The 24,595-nt window shown below is 39.3% G+C and overlaps 1 protein-coding gene across 2 annotated transcripts; it reads left to right on the top strand.

Annotated features, from left to right (window-relative positions):
* Positions 1 to 308: 308 nt before the first annotated feature.
* Positions 309 to 23,982, top strand: LOC125635548 (UPF0462 protein C4orf33 homolog). Of its 2 annotated transcripts, none has more exons than XM_048847344.2 (6): positions 309 to 420; positions 3,878 to 4,058; positions 9,734 to 9,794; positions 13,369 to 13,417; positions 21,990 to 22,189; positions 23,716 to 23,982. In XM_048847344.2, the coding sequence occupies exons 2-6, from the start codon at positions 3,920 to 3,922 to the stop codon at positions 23,801 to 23,803; spliced, it is 537 nt and encodes a 178-aa protein (XP_048703301.1). In that variant the 5' UTR covers positions 309 to 420; positions 3,878 to 3,919; the 3' UTR covers positions 23,804 to 23,982. The 2 variants fall into 2 exon arrangements, with proteins under 2 accessions (XP_048703301.1, XP_048703300.1); XM_048847343.2 differs by lacking the exon at positions 309 to 420 and adding an exon at positions 3,047 to 3,757.
* The last annotated feature ends 613 nt before the right edge of the window (positions 23,983 to 24,595 follow it).

Consider the following 24,595-nt stretch of genomic DNA (forward strand, 5'->3'; position numbering starts at 1 on the left):
AAACTTTAGGCTTTCTGCATTACTCACCCACTCTTTGTCACATCAATGAGTCTTTGGAGTTGGCATTTGGAAATGTTTTATGACAGTGTTTCCAGATACCTAGTTTTTTACTCTTTCTTGCCACTAGATGGAAGAAGAAGGTTATCAAAATGATGCTTTACCAACCCAGCTATCTTCACCCTATTCCACTCCCCTATATTATTCCTAAAATAAGGAATCCCTCAAAAATTGTGGTTGTATAGAACTGATTTTGACTGCTATATTTCTAAGTTGTGTGATTGTATGTTATATCAACAGAAATACTAAATTACACCATATCATTATCTATTCACAGTTCTTATCTTTTTTTATGTTCCCTAAAGTAGAAATGTTTTCGCTAATAATCATCAGACAAAATCACTGGAGGGTAAAACGAGTGAGGTAAGTGTAAGTTTGTAAGAGTTATAACTTACAAATGTTTGTGACATAAGAAACTGGTTTAAAGGATATCTTATTCTTCAAAAGTTTAATATGAACTTATGCACGCTTTCCAAAAAACCGATAATGCTTTAAGTACTTTTCATAGAATACCAGGGTTGGAAGGGACCTCAGGAGGTCATCTAATCCAACCCCCTGCTCAAAGCAGGGTCAATCCCCAATTTTTGCCCCAGATCCCAAATGGTCCCCTCAAGGATTGAACTCACAACCCTGGGTTTAGCAGGCTACTGTTCAAACCACTGAACTATTCCTCCCCCTGATGAATAGAGGTAGTTTTCCTAGGCTTTGCCTGCACTAGCACTTTTGTCAGCAAAACTTTTGCCGGACAGAAGTGTGCAAAAATATACCCAGACTGACATAAGTTTCACCGACGAAAGTGCTGGTGTAGACATAGCTACTGCTGCTCATTGCGGGTGGTTTAATTATGCCAGCAGGAGAGCTCTCTCCCACTGGCATAGAGCGGCTACACAGGAGACCTTCTAGTGGCATAGCTGCAGCGGTACAGCTGTGCCACTGTAAGGTCCACTGTGTAGACATAGCCTGAAAAGAAAACTCTGAAATTTTCTTTATGCCTTTTGCTGCTCCTTTGTGGTATAGAAACATGACCTTAATCAGATTTTTATCCAGTGGAATGGAAAATCAGGACTTAATATTTACAATGGAAAAAAACCAAGCAGCATAAAAAGTCTTCTGCAAATAATGAGCACATCTTTTGGCAACTTCAAAGAAGCAATAAAACGTAGAGCCTTTTATTATTTATTTTCCTCTGTTATTTAATACTTTTAGAAGTTCTACTTTGTGTCTCTGAAAGACACTTCACAGAATCTTACCCTTGGTGTATTTTCAGTTCCAGACAAGGTAAATGTTTCTGAAGTGTGTATGACACAATTTTCAATATGCTTTATGTACAAAAAAATATTAATTTAATCTTCCTCATGTTAACTCTATTTCTAAAGTCTACCACACTTTCCTTAATTACAATATATTTGTAATAACATTATTGAAGCTTGATAATTGCACGGTATTTCTCCTTTCCTATTCAGTAAACAATGTTATTTTGCTGTGTACTCGAGAGATGCTTCATCAAAACTACTGGAAGCTGCTTTACTCCCGATTTAACCCTTAATTATGTTGGTTAACGCTTACTACAGCCAGACCCTTTGTGTTCACTTGCTTGTATGCTGGCATCATGGCATCTTTAATAATATCATTAAGAGAATTCATGGTTCTAGAAACCCAGACTTGTACTAGTAAACTTCTGTGCATTCCATAACTTGTTTTTCTTCTGGTTAAAAGCTGCTGTAGTGAACAGGACAGTGATATATGAAGCTCCAGGAGGCAATATGTATGGTTGCGTTAGGCATGATCATTTCAAAATGATATATTCAGGATTTTTAGTAGCTATAGTAATACACGAACAGTACATTTGAGTATGTTGTGTATTCCACAACAGGCAAATTATTGTAAGGTATTTTAGGCTGAATATTCATAGGAATATATAATTTGCCCTTGTCGATCATATCATCACTCCATCTAGTTTAATATCCTGTCTCTAGAATTTCCCAAACCTGCTGGTTCACCTCACTAATTGTGCATGGAAGGATTTCTTCCTGATCCCTGCTTGCACTTTGACATGTTTCAGAGTAAAAGCCTTGTTAGTCTGTATTCGCAAAAAGAAAAGGAGTACTTGTGGCACCTTAGAGACTAACCAATTTATTTAATAGCTGTCATAAAATTATTCTTTCTTTTAAATGTTAGCTACAGTATCCTGCAGCTGTGAATTCCGTAGGTTGACTATATGCTCTGCTAAGTAGTATTTTCTTGTTCTATAATATTTTATTATAGGCAGTTTAAGTAGTGACACCTAATGTTAAGGTTGCCAAATACTTTCAATTATTAGACCCTATTTTTAATTATTTATAACTTTCCCAAACTTTAATAGTTTGGGATGAAATATTTCATGTCAGATGTCTGCTTCCAAATGAATTTTTGAAAAATTTCAGTAAAAATATGTTTCTCAGAATAAAGTTAAGGACAAATGCATTGCTTTGCTCATATTAAAAATATTCTTGCAACTGTTTTGTTGAGAAACTATGGTGGTTCCATGCTTTGGAGCAGAGACTAAAGATTAGATAGGGGTCACACTGTTTTTAGGGCTGTGCTTTTTGCCTCTGAAAATTTCAGTTTGCACAAGATGAGTAGAGACTCTTTAGAGTTTGGCAAATGAATTCTATGAAGATTCCACTTGTACTGAGCTTTCTAGAGTCGGAGAACTGAGGCACAGAGAGAATGTCAGAAATGTCTACTAATATTGGATGCCCAATCTGAGATGCATATAACCTGATTTTTCAGAGAATTTAGCCTTTTTAATACTTTATTTCAGTGTTTCCCAAACTTGGGATGCTGCTTGTTCAGGGAAAGCCCCAGGCGGGCCGGGCCAGTTTCTTTACCTGCTGCGTCCGCAAGTTTGGCCGATCATGGCTCCCACTGGCCGTGGTTCACTGTGCCCAGCCAATAGGGGCTGCGGGTAGCGGCATGGGCCGAGGGATGTACTGGCCACATGGTAACCTGGCAACCAAGGGGTTAATGCAGGTACTGCTAGCCAGTGGTGACTGGCAACCTCACAGCAGCTGGGAAAATAAAAGAACTGGGAAGTAGAGGGGTGGAGTGGCTGCCAGTGGAGCAAGCAAGCAACCTGGAGAAGGAAACTTGTTCCAGTAAGGTGCTGAGAAGCTGTGCAGAGACAACACCCAGACAAGGGATGACTGGATTTCCGGGCTGGAAAAGCCTATAGAAACAATGTGAGGTAGGAAGGAGTTCAGGGCACAGCAGGAGGAGTTGCTGAGGCCTGATTCTGTGGTTTTAGGGTTCTGAGCTGGAACCCAGTGGAGTGGGCAGGTCTGGGTTCTCTGAGAGACTAGAGAATGGAAAGAATTTCCATACCCTTGAGCACTCAGATCAGCTGACCATGCCAAGTATAAGGGGAAAACCTACATATCTCAGTGGGACTGAGGCTAACAACCTCCATGGCCCAGAATGGGGCTACCACAGAGCCACAGGCAAGAGGAGCTGACTGACTGCCATGCCAAATCAAGTGACCACTGGTGCAATGCTCTTTCTGGCCAAAGGGGGTGCTGTTGGATTGGCGCATCAGCTCACACAGCCAAATGATACTACTCCAAAAGAGAGATAATTGTTCAACCTAGCATCATCATATCTAATCATCATCTTTTTTCCCCCTTAAAGGATCCCATACATTCAGAATCCATCAAAATAAATGGTAACTTTATACTGCTTTTGCTAATAAGACATTAAGGCACAGTCCCCAATACCACAGGATGGTACCCAGCATTTACTCATTTTACATTTTCTCTTTTTCCTCTTCTGTAATCTTCTGTAGTTGGAATACAAGATTACAAATACCTGGGACAGCACAGAGGTGATGCATGAGCCGGTGATCATCAGATTTGAGGCAGGTGACCAAGGATTAATAATGAAAGTGAATTCCCTATTCTTTGATGACCCTTCTGCCCCATCTGGTGAGCCAGGAAAGCCTTTTGATGGACTCTGGGATTATGAAGGTGAGAAATATAAATATATACACACATGCGCGGTTATGGAGATTAGATTTCAGAATGTGGAAAAACACTAACAACTATGTAGTGATATCTTCTTGTGACTGTAAACAGCCTGAAATAGCTCTGAGAGAATTTCTCCCATTAACTCAAAGTAGTGTTGACTCTAATGGTAATTTAAATGTCAACATTCTTATTAGCTCACCGGTGATCAAATCATGCAAGAAAGGAGAGGGATGATTAAATGTTGCTGATTTTCATAATATTATGTGTCTTATTTTGTTGTCTCAAGTGAACAAAGTTTACCTTGAGTGGCGCTTGAAGAGTATTTATACCTTCCTACTCCTCCCCCACTCCCAGGATTTGACCCCCTCACAAGTACAATTTTCAAAGAAATGTATTGTGTGACTTTAGACCTCTGGAAGCTTGTTCCATAGTTGGATCTGTTCAGCTGAGAATGCTTTTTCTCCAGCTTTCATTTATTTTGTCTTGGGCTTTGTGATCTGCATTGTCCTAGAAGATCACAGTTGTCATGGTGGTTCATAAATGGAAATTTGGTCTTTAAGGAATCTGGGACTTGGTGCATTAATTGCTTTGAAGATTAGGACTAAAGCTTTAAACTAGCAATTGAAGCTGACTGGGATACAGTAGAGGGATTTGAGAACAGGCCTGGTGAGCTTATGGTGGACTGTATTCTGGAGACGCAGCCAGCTGTATTTTGTACCAGCTGAAGCCTGTACATGGTCTTCAAGTTTGGCTTCATACACAGTGAATTTCAGAAATCCATCTACCAGGTGATGAATGTATGGATCACTTTGGCCAGGTGTTATGTGTGGGGAAAGAATGAAGCTGGAGGTTTAAAAAAAAAAGGCATTTTTAAATACTGAAGCTGCCTGGTCATCCACACTTCATGAAAAGACAGGGAGCCTATGCACCACTTTGATGAATGGGGACTTTATCTTTCAATGGAAGACTGGGAAAGTGTGTATGATCGTTCTATATAGCAGCGTTTCTCAAACTGGTGTCTGTGAGGATACTCCAGGGGGTCCCTGGGCCCCACTGATCAACTCCTCCCCCTCCCTCCCAGTGCTTCTTGCACGCTGGGGAACAGCTGTTCAGTGGCTTCAGGTATGAAGGAGGCGCTGGGATGGACAGGGGGTGGGGGGGGGGAGCAGGGATGGGGCATGCTTGGGGGAGAGGGGAGGAATCATGTCCGGGGCCACTGGCCCTGCTGATCAACTCCTCCCCCTCCCTCCCAGTGCTTCTGCACACCAGGGAATAGCTGTTCAACGGCATACAGGAAGCACTGGGAGGGACGGGGAGGAGTGGGGACAGGGTGCTCAGGGGAGGGGGTGGAAAGAGGTGGGGAAGAGGAGGGGCAGGGGTGGGGAGGGAAGAGGTGGGGTGGGGGCAGGGCCTGGGGCTGAGCTGGGGGGTTTGTGGATCCCCAAAAAATTTTCAATCAAAATGGGAGTCCTCTAGGTTGCTAAAGTTTGAAAACCACTGCTATATAGCATTTTGCCTTTCCATTGAGCACCACTTTGGTCTTGCGTGGGTTCAGCTTGCACAGCTGCTCTTATTCCAAGAGCTGATTTCTTGTAGGTGTTCTACATTTGAGTAGTGGTGGTGGCTGCATTACTTGAGGATGAGGTATATTATTGAGTTTCATCAGCATACTGTTGGCAGCTGAACCCATGGCCTCTCACTATCTCTCAGGTAGATATTAAAAAGAAGCAGGGATAGCATGGATCCCTGTAGGACCTCACAGGTGAGGGCCTTCAGAGTGGGGGAACCATCACCACACTCTGGGCTCTTCTGGAGAGGTACAATTGGAACCACTGTAGTGCTGGTCTGTCTACTCCTGCTGTTGCATGTAGGAGCGTTAGCAGTACCTTGTGGTCCAGTTTGTCAAAAGCTATAGAGAGGTACAGCAATACTAGCCTAGAAATCTTGGCCATAAGAATGCCATCTCTTAGTATCGCCACAGTTGTCTATGTTCTGTGCCGTTGTCTGAAACTTGCTTGTGAGTCTTCCAAGGTGTTGGTTTATGTAGCATTGTTGGAGCTTGATTACTACTTTCTCAGTTATTTTGTCTAGGAATGGGAGGTTGAAAATGGGATGTTAGCTGTGAGGTTTTCAGGGTCAAGTGATGGCTTAAGTATCAAATGAACTATTGTTGCGGTTCAATGACAAGACAGCACAGAGCTTTAAGCAAGCAAGCAAGCTGGTCTGCTAACGGGCTTCTGCCTGTCAGCTTTCCACCTTCCCCTTTATTCTTTCTCTCCCCCCGCGCATTACATTCTCCAACAGATAAAAGGAATACACTGGCTTTGTTTAACATTCTTATTTACCAGTTTCTATCTACCGCATTCCTTGCTCTCGGGCCTTGAGCCCAGTCCTGGGAGGCTTCCCATGGTTCATGTCATCTGGGCGAGATTCCAAGGTTGATGCCCTTGAAAGGAGCTGTGTGTGCACAGGTCCAGCACAACACTCCGGGTGTGCCCTGAATGTTGCCAAGCGCATAAACCTTGTATGAATCCTACAAACTATTAAATTTTTTCAAGAAGCTTGATAGGTATATGTCTCTGAAGGAGGCAATGACTATTTCCATTAGTAGTGGGCATCAGTCTGTTGCATTGATTGCATTGATTACACGGGGTAGAAGGCTTATTTTGCCTCCTTATTGCTGTGGTGTAGTCCTGTAAGAGTTGTTTGTGCTGCTGGTGGGTGGATTCAAAGTGTCTTTTTGTACCATGGGCATTCTAACTTTCTGCCTATGCACGACTTCTATAGTGGTTAATCTATGAATCAAGGTGATCTTCTTGATCAAATTGGGTGAACGGGTGTGTCATATAGATTTCCTTTTGTTTAATGGCTGGTAAAATAGCTGTGCTGAACGGAATGTATATTCCATTCAGCACAGCTATTTTACCAGCCACTAAACAAAAGGAAATCTAACGCATTTCTAGCAAGATTACTTACTAACTTAACAGAAGTTCTGAGGATATCTGAAGAACATTCCTGATCTGTTTCCGGCAAAAGCATCGCACACACAGACAGACCCTTTGTTCCCCCCCATCTCCAGCTTTGAAAGTATCTTGTCTCCTCATTGGTCATTTTGGTCAGGTGCCAGCGAGGTTATCTTAGCTTCTTAACCCTTTACAGGTGAAAGGGTTTTGCCTCTGGCCAGGAGGGATTTTATAGTTCTGTATACAGAAAGGTGGTTACCCTTCCCTTTATATTTATGACAGAGTGGCTTGAGACAAAGGCATCAGTGGTAATGAACATCAAATGATGGTTCTGTTGTACTAACTCATCAGCGCCTTGTCCTCCTGTGCTGAGTTGCAAACCTAGAGAATTCAGGAATCTTCAGGGGTGGATCAGCATTTGGATGCTCACTGTCATTGTGGGAAGGAAGGAAGGCAATGATCTTGTCTGGATGAGGTTATGATCGTATGGAAAGTGGTATGTTGTTGTTGTCTACAATATACACTCCTAGGCTGAAGATAGGATCCAACATATGTCCATTTGCATGTCTGGATCTAGAGCAGGGGTGGGCAAATTTTTTGTCCCGAGGACCACATCGGGGTTGCGAAACGGTATGGAGGGCCAGGTAGGGAAGGCTGTGCCTCCGCAAACAGCCTGGCCCCTGCCCCCTCCCACTTCCCGACCCCTGACTACCCCCCTCAGAACTCCCAACCCATCCAACCCTCCCTGCTCCTTGTCCCCTGACTGCCCCACCCCCATCCAACCCCCCCTGCTCCCTGTCTCCTGACCGCCCCCCCCTGCAAACATCCACCCCATCCAACTATCTCCTGACTGCCCCCTGGGACCTCCTGCCCCTTACTCAACCCCCATTCTCCCCGCCCCCTTACCATGCCACTCAGAGCAGCAGGACAGGCTTATTGGAAAGCATGGAAGGTGGGCAGGTATGAGCCATGCTGCCCGCATGGTGGCATAGCTGCGGAGAAGGGGAAACAGTGGGGGAGGGGCTGGGGACTAGCTTCCCCGGCCAGGAGCTCAGGGGCTGGGCAGGATGGTCCTGTGGGCTGGATGTGGCCCGCGGGCCGTAGTTTGCCCACCTCTGATCTAGAGTCTGCCTGGGAGAATCCCATGGTTTCCATGTAGACCATGAGATCAAGTACTACTGTATCATGTTCATTGTCTGTATGGAGGTTGAGGTCACTGGGGACAAGGAATCTGAGGGATTCCAATACCATGCTGGACAGTAGCTCTAGAAGTTCCTCCAGGAAGTTGACGGGCTTTCCATCTGGAGGTCTGTAAATCACTAGGAGCTCTAGTTTTCTATTGTCTTAGCCTCACAGATCATTGGGATGCACTCAAATGTTTTTGTTTGGTAGGTGTAATGTCTTCTGCAGCCGAGGTTGGAAGGGAACAGAACTATCTCAATGACTCCTCCTCCTTTTTCTGGTGCATTGTAGGGTGTGCCTCAAAATGATCAGTTGTGTCAAGATATGAAAAATATTTAGTTTGTTAACAAATTAAGAGTCTCTGAGTTAAAATATTATGCTCTGTATGTACGAGAAGAATTGCTAAAATTAATCCTATAAAATAAACAGTTATATTTAGGAGCAACTGGATGACAGATGAACCTAAAACGTGTTTTGGAATATTAATTTTCTAGAAGTCTAAGAAGGTTTGCAGTTAAAATTACTTAAATATATATACACATGCTGGCTGAAGCTGATTGAAAAAGAAACTATTTTTTGAGAAACTTTGAAATCTTCTATTTTGCAAGGTTTTAAAGGTTTTTTTTTGTTTGTTTGTGAATGTCTCTGCGTCAGGTTTTTTTAAATCAAAATTGCATTTGAAATTGAACACTTTCATTTACTGAACATTACTGAACATGAACTTTTCATTTGCATCTTACAAACATTTCTATTTAACATAAATTATGTTTTTAGTTAGGAAAAAAAGTTGATGATGATTTTTGATAATAAAGTTGATTAAAAATATCCCAAAAAGTTTTGAGAAAAGGAACGTTCTGAAGATGTCAACAATTTGTAAATAAAACTTCATTTTTACATACAGCAATTTTTCCTCAAGAAAACTTTTTTGTAAAAAATGTTGCCCAGCTCTAACAGTAGCATTCTTTCATATTTTGGATTGCTTACCCATTACAAAGTGCAATGCTGCAATGCAGAAACAAAAGTGTGTTTATCAGGCAGGAGAAGACTAGTTCAGAACAGTCAGAATTTTCACTAAAAGGTCAAGCGAAACCTTTTAGAATCCTGGTAAACCTTTATTTAAAGGCTTCTTTTGGTGGCAGGTTTCTTTAAGGGTAAGGTCAAAGCAGACCAGTCTACCCTATTCCTTCAATACCAAATCTGTCCCCTTCCAAATATATCAGTGTTTAACTACACAATATGCCTAGAGATCCCACCACAGACAGTATTTGTATTTGTCACGTGAGAAAAATAATCATATTATGAATATGTGAGTGTATCACATTATTGAGACAATCTTTCCATCCTCACAACTCTGCAATGCCCGAAACATCTTAAAGATGAATAAAAGAATAATTTAGAGGACATGTGGTTTATCTGTGAAGACTGAGACTATCCCATGGATATAATCACAGGCAGTGATTATGGTATTCACTTTTCCTAAGTACAAACTTTCTTAATTCTTGGAATTGTTTGTTTTTGGTTTTTTTACAGTTGTTGAATCCTTTTTTCTGAGTAGTGAGACTAAAGACTATCTCGAAGTGGAACTTTGCCCGTAAGTTTTGATTTGTAATACTGATGATGCATTGTTGATGTTTCTCCTCTAAATCCTTGTTCTTTGTAACCTTTATGTTCAGAGGTATTGCTGATTTTTTTCTTTTTTTGTTTTTTGTAAGTGGCATACTGTACATTGACGTTGGGGGTGTTAGTTTCAGGCATTAACTATTTTTTAATGAAACCAGTTTATATACGGGTGTAACTTATGACAGGGAGAACTGGAGGCCTGAGTGTGAGTGAGGGGAATATGGAGGTGCTGCACTTGGAGAGGAACAGTCAGCGGCTAGATGAACATAAGATGACAAGTCAGGACTGGTGCTGCAGTAGGGCTTGTGGGGTGGGTAGCGAAAGCTAGCTTGAGTAGTTAAAACTTTATTCCAATTTTACACCCTTCTTGATATTTCTATTTGAAGTACATTGCTGTCCCAGCTCTTACATATATCTTACTGTGCATATTATGTGGACCTCAACATTCTAGGTTGTAATTTGTTTGCAACCTGGGATCTTGTAAAAGGACTCCCCCGCTGCACTCCCAACATCACCTCTGCTCTTAGTAACACAGATAAAGAACAGAGAAAACTTTACGCAGGCAGCAGCTTGGCCATAGTATGAATAAACCTGGAAGGATTTCCCTCCCCACCGCCATTGTTTTATGCTGCAGAGAATTCCAGCAGCTTTATGCCTTAAATTAGGCATACAAAGAATGCTAATTACATAGGAAAAGCTCCAGTCCATAGGTAATGAGAAATTATTGAAAAGGAAATGCAGTGATATAAAAAGGAGTTTAAATATCTTAATGTTTTCCAGAGCTTGGTAGCTAAAGCTGGTCGGGAACTCTTTGACAATTTTTTTGATTAGAAAATGCAAATTTATTGAAACAAAAACTTTTTTCAGACCGTATTGGGTATGATGAGAGTTTCTCAGGTCCAGGACAGGGGCAGGGGAGAAAGAGAGAGATCCCAAAACAGCTCAGTGGTTAGGGAACATATCTAGCCTCTAACCACTCGGAGAATCTAGGGCCTCTCTATCTCAGCAAAAAATAAACCTTGGTTTTGCTATGCATCAGAATGGAACCAAATGTCAAAACCTCAACATTTTTCTCAAAATGGAATTCTTGTTTTCCAGCCAGTTCTAGTGACAGCTATTTTATCAAATTTTTCTCATCCATGGGCCCAGAGATCTTTGGATTCTTTTGCCCCCATAACCCATAAACCCGAGAGACTAAAGACTCAGAATGTTAGTTCATCCAAGAAAGCTCTTGGCTTGTCACTCAAAGATTATCTTTATTAATTAGAAAAATTGTCTGCTCCATTTACACTTAATGAAACATATCCTGTATTCCTTCCCACGTATGGAAAACTGCTTCTGAGTCACAGCAAATGTGTAATCACTTATTTTTTAAATTTAAAAAATGTGAAGATTTATATAAACTATTAATAGTACTGCTCTTGAAATGAGGCATTTATATACACTGCATAATGACGGGTTTATTTAGAACTGTTACTGCTTGTGGCTTGGCAGCCAGCTGTAATCTGACTAATTAATTCTGGTCATAAATGTGGGGTTGTTTATTTAAAAAAAAATTCAGGGGCTAAGTGCAATATTTAATTGTTTGTTACTAGAAAAAATAATGCTAGTACTACCTGTTTCTCGGGGGCTGCTAATTATGGTTTTGATGTATCTTAGCACGTGCCATATTACAAATTAAAATAATGAATAGGGAATGGAGAGATTACCACATTAGAAGTCGGGCAAAAGACTCAGATGTTATCAGAAGCCACCAGATTGATACTTAGGCAGCTCATAATTGCATCTAGACCCTGAAGATGCTGTGTATCATGGTGATCTATTTATTTTTATTGGCTTTATATGTAACATATGGAGATTCTTGGTAAAAACTTAACCACTCCACTGCTTACAGACCTACAATTAACTTTCAGCAACAAGTCAAGGACCATGTGTTCCTATGTGTTTGTAGGTTTTTTGAATTTTTTTTTTTTGCAGGTTCAAATGATCAAAAGTCTTATATTAAAAAATTTAATTTTTCTGAGACATCATATAGATTTAAACCACAAGAGACACTGGCATTAAGCTTTCTTAAAAACACATAATGTAGGACGAAAATCAGGGGGATGAAATGGTGAAAGCTAAGAATGTTAGTGTGAGGTGGGTTAACCCAACTGCTGCTGCCTCTTCGCCATTTTTCCAAAAGTGAGCATTCTTGAGTTGCATGCACATGCACATTTCATCTGTCTTTAAGCATACATTTTTCAATTCATGACTATGAGATGGTCACGCATGATGAGCAGTAACTCACTCCAGAAATATTCCCCTTGGAATCAGTGGGGCTATTGGTGGCACTATGCGGCATAAGGAACAGTATGCAAATTTGGACCTTAGTGAAAACAATCTACTCTAGATGTCCAGTTCGCAAATTTCAAGTTCCATTCCTAAGTTCATTAATTCAAACCTCTGTTGTTATTTCCAGAGTACCCAGATAGAAATATGCCTTGTATGTCATTTTACTTATTTCAATAATGTATATATTTTTAAAAATCACATAAAATCTTCAATTCTAATTCTGAAAATTTTGGGCCTGATTCTGTGAGTTGCTGAGTACCTTCTGCAGGTTGCCACACACCCTCAAATTTCATGGGGTTCTCTTGCGTGAACTGAGGGTGCTCAGTGTCTCACAGGTTCAGGGCCCATTATTGTATTATTGTATTATTTGAAACACTGCAAATACTGTATCAAATCCATAGAGGCACAGCATTTTAAAAAGCATACAATATGCTGCAAGTTGTCACCACATCTGGATCAAGCTGTATTATTAACTGTGGGTCTCTACACAACTAACTAGAACATATTAATTAAAATATATATAATTATTGAAAGATCAAGCAATCATACATTCTTCATGTTTACAGAGAAGGGGGAGTTTGTTTACTGAGTTTGTAAACTGAGGTTTGAGTAAATGGAAGTTATTTATTTAACACTGACATAAATGATAAAGATATATCTCTCTCTATGTGAAACAAGATGTTACATTGATTGTGGGCTGGTAGGATGTTGAAATCTCACTATCTTTGGGGCACTTGTTTATAGAATTCATCACAGATTATGTACAATGTGATGAACATTATTTAAATGAATCCAAGCAGCTGGTCTTTAAATTGATTTTCCTATGTAGTAATTAACTTCTGATGTAGCAAAAAAGTTAGATGATGAAGTTTTGATTTATTCTCTTTGTCTAGACATAACTTAAATTTGGGTACCATTTTAATTTGAACTGATTACTGTTGTAATCTATTCTAATGGGGATAAAATAGAACACTGCCTTTAAAGTGTGTGAATGCATATGTTTGTCACTTCCATTACCAGTGGGAATTAGGACTGATCAGTCAACTTGACTGAAGTCTTCAGGGAACAAGCTTCTGACTAGTTGAAGATGAGATTAGATGTTAAATTAAATTCTTCAATATTTTACAAGGGAGGACTCTGAGCTAGTTATGGAATTTGTTTTGACATTATAACTGAAATTCTCTTTTTTTCTCATGTTTATCTTTGGCTAGGCATGGACAACATCTTGTATTATTGCTCTCTGGAGGAAACTGTTTTGAAGTGAGTAATGTTCCGCAGAAATATTTAACAATGAAATGAAAACCAAAACCAGCTTTGTTTGTTTTTTTTTAAGTACTTGTTATAGTGTTTTCCCTTGTACCCAGTTGCTTGTAATAGCTGTTCAGAAAATAAGATTTCTTTCATCACTAATTTTGCTGTTTTTCCACTTAGCAATATTATTATTTTTGATCTTTGTGTTTTAAGGAGCACAAATGAACAAGGGTCTTTTATTTATTACTTTATTTACTCTGACCTCAGTGATGTCAGAAAAGTTCCAGGGACAGGGATTTTAGGGCTTGATTCTGCAAGGTACCTCCTGCATGGTACCATTTCTCCTCACCTCTGAATGATGTATCTCACAGAAGGGACTCTTAGCACCTTACTGGTCAGGAATTAGCTTGTGTTCCCTCTGCAGGCTGGTTTTATAGCTTAGAACAAAGATTCTCAAACTGTTTCACAGGATGGACCATATATTATTAGTAAGGTTAAGATTTTTGTCACAGTTATTTTTAGTAAAAGTCAGGGACAGGTCACGGGCAACAAACAAAAATTCATAGAGCCCGTGACCTGTCCCTGACATTTACTAAAAATAACTGTGCAAGCCGTGTGGCAGCGGTGTACAGTCTTGGCTGTGGCCCCCGCCGCAGGGCAGGAGCGAATGGCCCCAACTGTGGCCCACACCAGAGGCCACAGGGCAGAAACGCGTGACTGTGGCTGTGGCCCCTGCTGCAGGGCAGGAGTACATGGCCCCGGCTCTGGCCCTGCTGCAAGCATTGGGGCAGGAGTGCACGGCCCCGGCTGCGGCCCCAATGGCAGGGCTATGTGGGGAGCATAGCCCCAGTTCCAGCCCTGGCTTCAGCTGTGGACAGCTGAAGCTGAAGAAGGCACAGAGGTCCAGTGAAGTCACGGAATCCATGACTGCCGTGACCTCTGTGACTAAATTGTAGCCTTAATTATTAGTGAATTTGTTTTGTGGACTATCCTTCACTCCCCACCTTTCCAGTTCATAATCTTTAAACTACAGCTATTATCTACATAGCGAGTATTGTTAGAGAAGTATTGAATGCATTTTTAGTGGTCTCCAATGCACTATAGTATTTGGAAACAAACAGGAGATCCAACAGCAAGTGACCAGCCAGCTTTCCACAGACTACCAGTAAGTGTTCTGTGGCCTACAGATTGGAAATCTTTGACATAGAACATAAAATATTGTGAACTAAATGCTCAAAACTAGGTGCCTAGGTTGTTATTGCAGAAATAGGCACACATGAGTGAAGATAGTGAAGATTTACATAATTTACCTGTTTTCAGCTGTATGAAAAAGTGAGGTACAGATCCTGACCCTAGCTGTGCACTCACACAAGGGAACAAGTGGGCCTGCGGTAACCGTTGATTCACCTGTGCCTGCTGCTCATAGTGTGAAAGAAAGAGCAACTACCACCAAGATGCTATTCCTCTTCCTGTAAAGGGGAGTGGATAATTGGTTAGCAGGGTCTGGGAGTGGGCAGAGTCTTGGTTCTGCCCCCTCAATGTGTTGGCCAGCACATCTGAGATGGCACACAGAGGAAAGTGAGCTGCTCCAGAGAAAGGGATGGTGCAGTTTACTTTCCGCTAGAGGAAGGGGGAAGCAAGGAAAAGAACTGAAATATTCCTGGGGAAGATTATTAGGGGAGGATTGTAAGATTACTGTCTACCCCTGAATATTGATGGTTTTCCTTTAAACGTTTGCAATGGAAAAGTCTGTTCAGGTGATCCTGAAAAGAAAAGAGAAATTGAGTTTGTTCAGTTTTTTACTCTTTATGGTGTATAGAGAAGACCTAGAAGTGTTGCTTTATTTTTAATATTTTTCCTGCTGTTTTTAACCTTAGAAATATTAAAGTCTAACCTTCTCTAGTGTTAAGAAAATAGGAAAACAGGAGCTGCTATACTTGTTCTGACCAATAGTCTATCTAGTCTAGTACCTGGCCGTGACAGTGGCCACATCATAGTTATTCTGTGATCAAACAATACACCCTGATCTTTCTGCGCCTCTGTCTCGTCCAACTGATAAATCCCCAGTTTATAGCAAAAATTCTTGTTGTTAGTTCCTAAGTGCATGACCTTGCACTTTGTACTATTAAATTTCATCTCTTTCTGTCTTCTTAATTTTAAAGAGGTGTTGTTGGTAAACTTGTGGGGTAGCTCAAAGTGTATTAGGAGCTCCCTTAGCCGCTAGATGAATTGACAGGTGTGCTGAATCTTTTTTCCAGTTGATACAAGGTAATATAGGGCGAGTTAATGAATAGGAACAAAATACAAATTATTTTTAACAACCTGAATAAAGACCTCTTCCCATCTCAATTAATCAGGTTTACTGAGCTATCACAAGAATGGGTCCAGTACAAAATAGATGGGTAAGATACATGCTCCAATGTCTGAATGCTATCAGTTTACCAGTGCTTTTCCCTCCCACCCCCGCCAGCTTGTACTGAAAAACCAAACAAACTCACAACCTTCCAGACTTTCAGTTTCTTTATGAAATATAAAGAAAATGATACAAAGCTATATCTTTCCATTGCAGATAATCTTTAAAGGAGATTTAGACTCTTATTTAGGTGCTTATATGGGAGCTGAGCACTTTTGAAAATCTGTCTCTCATAGACTAGTTTTGATTGGTTCATTTCAGAAAGGACCACTGTAACATTTCCAGACTTCCTTAAGCTCAGGAAGTGCATATTGTATAGGGATATGATGTTCATATTCTACATTATATTTTAATTTGTTTTTTACTACTTTGTGGTGGCTGAAAAAGAAATACAATAAAAACAATAGTTAAAATATGTTTTAAAAAAGGAAAAATCCCTAAGGCTCTTTTCTGAAAATGAAAACATTTAAAAAATTACTATAAAATATGTTTTCTCACTGTACAGGATTTTTTACAATGAGAATAAAATAATGTTATTTCTCAATATAAGTCCTAGGAAAATGCAAAATGGTGTTCATTTTACCCCTGTTGCTCACTTTGCCAACTATTTCACTTCATGGTAGGGCTCTGTCTGAGGAATACTAGCTTCAAGATTAAATACAGGTCATTTGTTTTTTAAAACGATTTAAAAAAATTTAGAATAATCATGGTAAAATAATTTCTGTAATATCTTTTAAAAATTAATGGATTTTCACTTCTTTTGTTTTTTACTGACAGGTTTGCAAATTGCAATCACTGCTCTCTTTATCCTCTTCCCCTGCTGTTTTTTTTTTTTTTTTCTTGGTGGTAATCAGGGATAAAGTAAAAAGAAAAGGAGTACTTGTGGCACCTTAGAGACTAAAATTTACTATCATTTGTGTTACTGCCTGTAACATAAATCATAGTAATAGTACAGTTTATTTGAGTAATACCTGTATGCCTGCTAATCAGTTGTAAATTGGTTCCATGGATGTAACTATCAAATTAATAATAAAAAAAATTCACCACTAGACACATTCTTACATCCAAATTTCAGTTACACTATGTAAGCGACTGAGGTCACTTTAGACTTTTTATTTCTTTTTATTAATATTTAAATACTGAGCAGTCCAATATCACTTGAAATCCTTGTGTTGCACATATACTTTTACTGTTGGCTCACAGTGTCAGTTAACTGAACATTGCACTTAAGGCTTCTGTTGAGCTGAACAGGATTTCTGTCTTGCATGAAATCTTTGGCAGATGGATTTTGTAAGGTCAATACACTGTAGTAATGATGTTTGATTTAGCATGAGGCTCTGTATCTTTGTGAGAATTCATCAGAAAATGTTCACCTCCTGTATTGACAAAGGATTTTTAAGGTGAGTAAAGTGCAATTTTAAAAAGTGTTCTTGTAGTTAAAGTCCCAGTCCTGCTCTTGTTGAAATAAATGGCAAAACTCCCAGATCTTGCCCTGGGGAATGAAATATGGCTAATATTTAAGCAGTGATGGCTGATGGGTTATTGACCAGCTGAGTGAGGAGCCTTAACGTTCATGTAGCCCCTTGTCTCCTGCAACTGGTGTTTCACTTCCAGGAAATGACCAGTCCAGAGATTGCTATTGTAAAAAGGGACTCTGTCAACATAAAAACCACATGTATGTTGTTACAGACCTGTTACAAGTATTCTAACACCTAAGATTACTATAAATGAGGCTAAAGAGAGAGTGAGACTTGTTTTGTTTTGTCGGATTGTTTATTGTGTACATACTTGACCTGTATAATCAGTTTCATTGTTTCCCCTGTAGAGTCAGATAGTTCATCAGATCACACAGTTATGTTTGGGTCTTTCACAGGGTAACAAGGGAGAGAGAAATTTCAAAACCAAGGGTATGAATTTTAAACCATAAACACTGACTGTAGGACTCAGATGGATGTTGTACGTGAAACTACGTTTAACTGATGTTCAATTTGATAGTGTTCCTTTACTTATGAACATTTAAAAATGTGAGGGGGTGGGGAAATAAAAAAATTACTTTTTCATGTTTTGAAAAATTTAACTGAACAGCATATTGCTATGCTTATAGTCTCCTGTTTACAATACTGGTCTTTTCCCAGCAGTGAGAAACAAACTACTTTGATTTTAGGAACAAGTGGTTCTGTTTGTTTGAAGAGGAAAAGTCACTGGGCTTGAGATTCCTTGACATACAATGGCATATATCAGAAGTAACTCCACTGAAGTCAAGGGAGTTACACCAGTGCAAGAGTAATCAGATTATGGCCTATTTATTCTTCCTCACGTCACGTCATCTTAAAGGACAAGATGAACATCCAAAGACAGAACATAATTTGACTTAATTCCCTGCTCTGTAAAGACTAGTCCAATAAACAAAAGAATAGTATTGCATTCTCTACAGTCCATTAGTTTGCAATATACAATGGCATGTATAGAAATCTGGACTGTGTAGTAGCAAACTTAAAACATATTTCTTTTTCAAATACCAATGTCAGGTTGATTTAAAATCCACTATAGTCATGGAATCATAGTTCAATTTCTGTACAATGCAGGCATACCAGGAAATGATGCAATGGAAATATAAAGAGTTATGATTATTTTTCAACACAATTCAGTATATTTTCTTTTCATTGACTTGGCTCAGTCGGTTGTAATTGAGGATAATGGATTCTGAAAAATCTTCTTTACTGACAAAAATTACTTCAGAGCATCAAAATATCTTGACCTTTTGTTATTGTGTTCTTTTAAGGAATCAATGCAGGGATTCATTCTCTCTGCATCAGAGTCAGTGACCACATGAATGAGCATGGCTAGTTCCACAATATCAGTCATAGCAATAGATTTCTCAATTGCCAATGAGTAATACCCACAAATGGTAAGATTCTCAGAAAAGAGAAAAAACAAATTCTCATAGAGCCCTGTGTACTTCAGTGTAAATGAAAAATACTCCCAACAAACCTATTTTAAGGCAGTGTTAAGCAGAGAATATTACACATACAAAGGACAGGGAATTTCAGAGTAACATTTTTCACATATGTACATTATATTAGCACCTTTTATTACATGGTCACACAATTTATCGTTAAAGGTATGGCTGACTTAATTTATCAGCAGCCCTCCTTGCCACCCACCCCTCTGTATGTGTTCCAAGGTCCTTTCCTGCAGTTACTTCCCAATGGGTCTTTATTTTGACAAGAATGTGATAGTTCTCTACTCCTTTAGAAGCTAAGCCAGATTCTACACTATGACTGCCAATTTGTAGGCTTCCTGTCCACCAAATTCTATTATTCTTGTGTTGTGGACATGGCTCAAGAGGCAAGGTGTAGGGGTAAGTGTAATACCCAAAAGGCCTACCAATGACACAGCCATGGGAAGTAGTGAAAAGGTTTGCCAGAAGCTGGGAATGGGTGACAGGGGATGAATAACTTCATGATTACCTGTTTTGTTCATTCCCTCTGGGGGACCTGGCATTGGCTACTGTCGGAAGACAGGATATGGGCTAGATGAACCTTTGGTCTGACCCCATACAGTCTTTCTTATGTTCTTATGGCTGCATGGCTATTGGTCTTCAAATTGTACATGGAGGTCAGAGTGATTTTTCATCAGTACCTCTGATGGCTGCTACTGTCACCAGAAAAAATCTGGGCAGCCCCTGATAGGGTTAATAGGATTATATAGAAATTACAGTAAAAACCTACAGAATTCAATAGAGAAGGATATCCTGTCTATAGGCTTTTGAAATATCCTATATAATTTTACAGGAGAACATAATTTTCTATTGTATTCTGTAAAGTGGTCAAAAATTTGAAGCTTTCTGTAGAAATGATTGAACTTTTCAAAAAGAATAAGTAAAACTCTGATGCATACAGTGTTGAATCCTGAAAGTCATTCAAATGTTTAATCATCGAGTCAAGGAGTCTCCTGATTTTTGAAAAATCTAGTTATTTGAGAAACTGAACTGAAGATTTTAAAAGTGGAAGGGCTGCCTGTCAAGTTGAAGGAGAATTTGCTTTGGTTGTAATTAATGGGTTTACTTGTAATCTTTCAGCAATAATCAGGGGGACAATAGATATACTGTGTTCCACAAACTATTTTTTTCTTAGACTTTCATCCAATTTCAACTACAGTCACTGTTCTACTTAGCTTTTAAAGATTTTTAGCTCAAATTTGAATGGGAGCTGGCTTTAACCTCACTCTGTACCTTTCCATAATAAGAGTGAGTATAACCCTGCGTTAGCAAGCCGTTAGCTACTGACTATTTTGAATGGTAACAGTCTGTGCCTTGCATAATGTATAAATCCAAGAATACATGCACGCACACACAAATGTGTTACCACTTTATTAGACCATTGTACAGATGATGAATAGAAAAATTGAAAGTAGTATTGTCCAGAAAGAGTGTTGAATGATCTGCAGAGAAGGTCTGCACTCTTTGGAGGGTATATAAACTTGCTATGTAATACCCAAAAGACCTAGCAATGACACAGCCATGGGAAGTAGTGAAAAAGTTTTCAACCTACAGTATCATTAAAAACAATTAAAAGATAATATGCTATCGGTGTCCCACTGAAAAGGGGTTTGTGAACCTGTTTCACAATCGTTGTCACTTTAGAACAGATGTCCTCAAACTTGGGTCCCCGGAGCACTGGCTGGTGGTCTGTGGAGAGCTTGCTGGGTGTATTGTGCTGGCTTCTTTACATTTTCAGCTTCCAAATTGTATTAAAATATAACTAAAAATACTTTGCTTTACTTCATAATGTTACTTTTTCACATAAGTGGTTGCTGTAGTTGTCAGAGACCTATGTTTCTCAAAATGTGAGGGAAGTGTTTTGTGCCATCTCAGATAGGAGGGAAGTGGTCTGTGGGAATGAGAATAGCAGGGGAATTGGGATTTGGAGGTGAAATGGTACAATTTGTGTGTTAGAATATAGTTCACCTCCCTCTAAAAATGTTTGCTAACCCCTGCCTTAGAATATATATATAGTACATTTTTGAGGAATTCATTCTTTTGGCTCTGATTTTATTTTATTTTCTAGTCTTCAGAATAAGGAACCTGAGTTCCAAATTGTCATCTTCATCTCCACAGGCAGAGGAAATAATAAATAAAATAAATCCATGGATCTCTGCCATGGAGAGGAGTGTAAGTGGAGAGTGCTGTTTCTGTGGCATTGTCCTCTTGCCTCTTCCCCTTCCTCCATGGGACTTGGGAACTGCACATGGGAAGGGCGGGGCCAGGGTTAGAAACAGGTGGAAGTAGGGGCGAGGCATTCCCCATGCATCACTTCTTCACCAACCCTATAGAAATTCTATATCAGTTTTTATATATACCTCCTTTACATGGTAGACTGAAGGGAGACCCTGGCGTTCTGGGGAAAATGTCGTGGAACAGACCAAGGCAGCACTATTCCATTAGAACTATGCAGCCGTGTAACCCGAGTGAGGCAGTACAGCTGGGACCCTGGAAATATTTTGATAGCACATGGACAGCACCACTCACCCAAGGATTCTGCCTCAATATTAAAATATAAATACACTTTTTCATCTGTGCATCCTTCAAGAAATGAGGTTATACGGTCCTGCAGGGATTGATTATTGAGGATTAGATTAGCAGAATCTGTTCTCCTTATCAAAAGCATTACATTCCTTCTGAAGTGCATTATTAACGTTACAGCTTGGAGAAAGAAAATAGGTAGTCAATTAAAATGACACCAACTAATCAATGTCAATTTCTGTGACGGAATTCAGTTGTGTTTTGTATTACAACACCTGCACTTGTATCTACTTGTAAAAGTAATACCCAAGAATTCTGTTCCATATGCAGTTGCATTGTTTGCTGCATGAACATATCTTCAGCTGTCTTTGTTTTCATTATTCTAAATTTACTTGTCAAATTCATTACTAGAAAGAGATAAAATAATCCATATATTATGGATAAACAATTATGAAATAGTAATTGATATTTTAATGGAAATACTAACAGACTCTTAAATCTAATGTCATTTATAAGTATTCCCTATTATCTAGATCATTAAAAAACACACTCATGTTTGCCTTAGTTCAACATGTTTAGTGATATTAATTTTATATTTAAATAACAAGGATGTCATTTTGATTTTTTTTTAATCCTGTGTAAAGAAAGGACTCGACTTGATATTTAAGGCAGACATAAACTGGAACAAATGGAATGGCACAGCACTTATTCCTTGGAGGTATTTCCCACCTGGTGTTGACAAGATGAATTCCTATGCCATCCATGGGTCTGGAATTGGAAGAACATATGAGGCACTTTATCCAATACCTAGAGAGGATATTGAACCAGGACAGGGGCCTAATTTGTGAGTACAAAATCAGTATCTTATTTATGCTTGTTTTCTCTTTTGTCTGTGACGACTAATACAGCAAATTTGGGAAATCCTTCCTACTGCAGTGTAATGTGGTGAAAAATACTTTCAGCGTGACACAGCTAGGAATTATGAAACTGCCTTTTGGGTCTCAATCCAAAGCTCACTGAAGTCTGGAAATGGAAGTCCTTTCATTTACTTTAATAGGGTTTAGATGAAACTCCTAGAGCAGAGGCAGACTGTAATCTGAAAAAATACGTTTCAGCTGATGAGAATACAGAACTTCCTTTTTTAAAAATGTTTTTCATTCACAATTATGAGAAATGTATATACTAGAGGAAATATAATACCGTGACATACAAACAAACTGTAGAGAGCATATTCCACTAGTTCTTCCCTGTTCATTAATGGATCCAATTCAAGGTTCCAGTACTAATTTACAAAGCCCTGGTTGAACAAAGCACCTAAGCAGGTGCTTGATTTTAAGCACAAAAAGTCCCTTCAAAGTCTCCATTGGCATTTTTGTCCCAGATGGGTCATGATTTTTTTAAAATTATGGGCTGGATTTGCAGCTCTGCTCTGGCTGCTTTGTGCTGTTCTGGATGCAAAGCGGACATAAAGTCATTTGTTCCAGTATGTGAGGATTCCCCCTATGCAGGGAAATAGGTAGAATAGAACTACTATATAAGCTCCTACTCCACCCTCTCTCCTGACCCCAGAGCAGGACAGAGCTATGCTGCCCCTAAACTTCAGCAATCTTTGCCAAAAAGATTTCTTATGGTGTCTTTACATTGTAGCTGGGGAGCAAGCCTCTCAGCCCAGGTAGATAGGGCTTCAGCTGCCATGCTAAAAATAGTTGTGTGGACATTGTAGCTCTGATGGAGACTCAGCCTAGCCACCCAACTCCTAGGCTTGCTCCCAGCTGCAGTGTAGACATAGTCTTAGAGCCAGAGGTAGCTGGATATAAGTTAGAGGGAGCAGCCTTTGAATGAGTTAATTCTTTTTGGCTTTGTCAGCCAAATGACCTTTAAGTTTTTGGTCACAATTTTGTGTGCTAAATTATTTGTGGGCACAAATGATAGTTTTTTTGATATCTATTTGATTTGTGAGAACAAAAGCAGCATTTGTGTCCTCAGTAATTTGACCTTGAAATACTATTTCAGTTGGCATAGTTAAAATATTGACATTTACTGCTTGCAGGAGTTACAATGACTAGAGCATTTGTCATGTTTTCTGTTCAAAAGAGAGGGAATCCCTTAAATAGAGCTGTGAAAGTGAATACTGAACTGCAATAACTGTCAAGATTTTAATAGCATCTACTATATTTACCCCCAGAAATGATTATGTGCACAAAAGTATAGGGTCCAATGATTGTGTGTGGTGTTCTGAGTGCAGATTTTGGTTCCAGCTCACCTTTGAAGCAAACTGTTCATTTTGAAGTGTATTATTAAAGTGAGTAGTGAAACTTGTATTCTTTACTTACAAGTTGCTTTTTTTTTATGCCTGTTTCTCACCAATAGCCATCGTCTGGAGTATTTCAAAAAGTTCAGTCTAAAGTGGATTATGGGAGAGAACTGGGAGCAACCTGCATCAGACCTATGGAAATAGCTTAATCAGTGTCTACAATCAAGTAACTCTCTAAATCACAAACACAGTTATTAGAAAACAAACCAAACCAAACCCAAACAAAACACCCTTACCCCCAAATTATTTAAAAGTATATTTTCAAATTGCTGGAATTGTTGTATTGTGTCACAGCTTCAAATTGATGTGGCAATTAAAATAAATAATTTAAGAGGCTGTTTCTTTTGATCATGTTTTGTTTTATATTGATTCTTTTTAACAATTAAATGATAAAAAGGGGATAATGGGTGTTTTAACCACTCTTTCAAGGCATGTTTTATCTTCCTAAAACACCTCTTATAAAGTTAATAGAAACCAATTAAATTATTTTAATCTGGCTGTGAAATACAAAGGATACTAATATTTGTAAGCTAGACACTAGTGGCGCAGTCAAGAAAAGAGTGTCTAGCCCAGGTAAGCTCTGTAGTCACAAAAGCCACTTCCTAGTGTGGGTGTGGGAGAGAAGTATCCCTGTCTAGCAGCTGAAGGCTGTCTAATTATAGCCATTATGGAATTTTTTCCCTTCTCTGGTTTGGAGTCTGACTTTGCAGATTACCATGTAATATATTTCAGTGTGACTTTTGGGAAATACTGTTGGTGGAGTTACTAAAACCAGGTATTATCCTTGATAGAGGAATGTCAGTCTGTTGGATAGATGTTTTTTTAAAGGGACCATGATGCAGACTCATGGTGCTCTCAGAGGATGAAGCTGGAGATCAGCATAAAGACATAAACTAAGGCACTATATCGTGCAATATTTACTTTCACCTCTACAAA

The sequence above is a fragment of the Caretta caretta genome, chromosome 4 (genome assembly GCF_965140235.1).
Source record: "Caretta caretta isolate rCarCar2 chromosome 4, rCarCar1.hap1, whole genome shotgun sequence".
Classification (NCBI taxonomy): Eukaryota; Metazoa; Chordata; order Testudines; family Cheloniidae; genus Caretta; species Caretta caretta.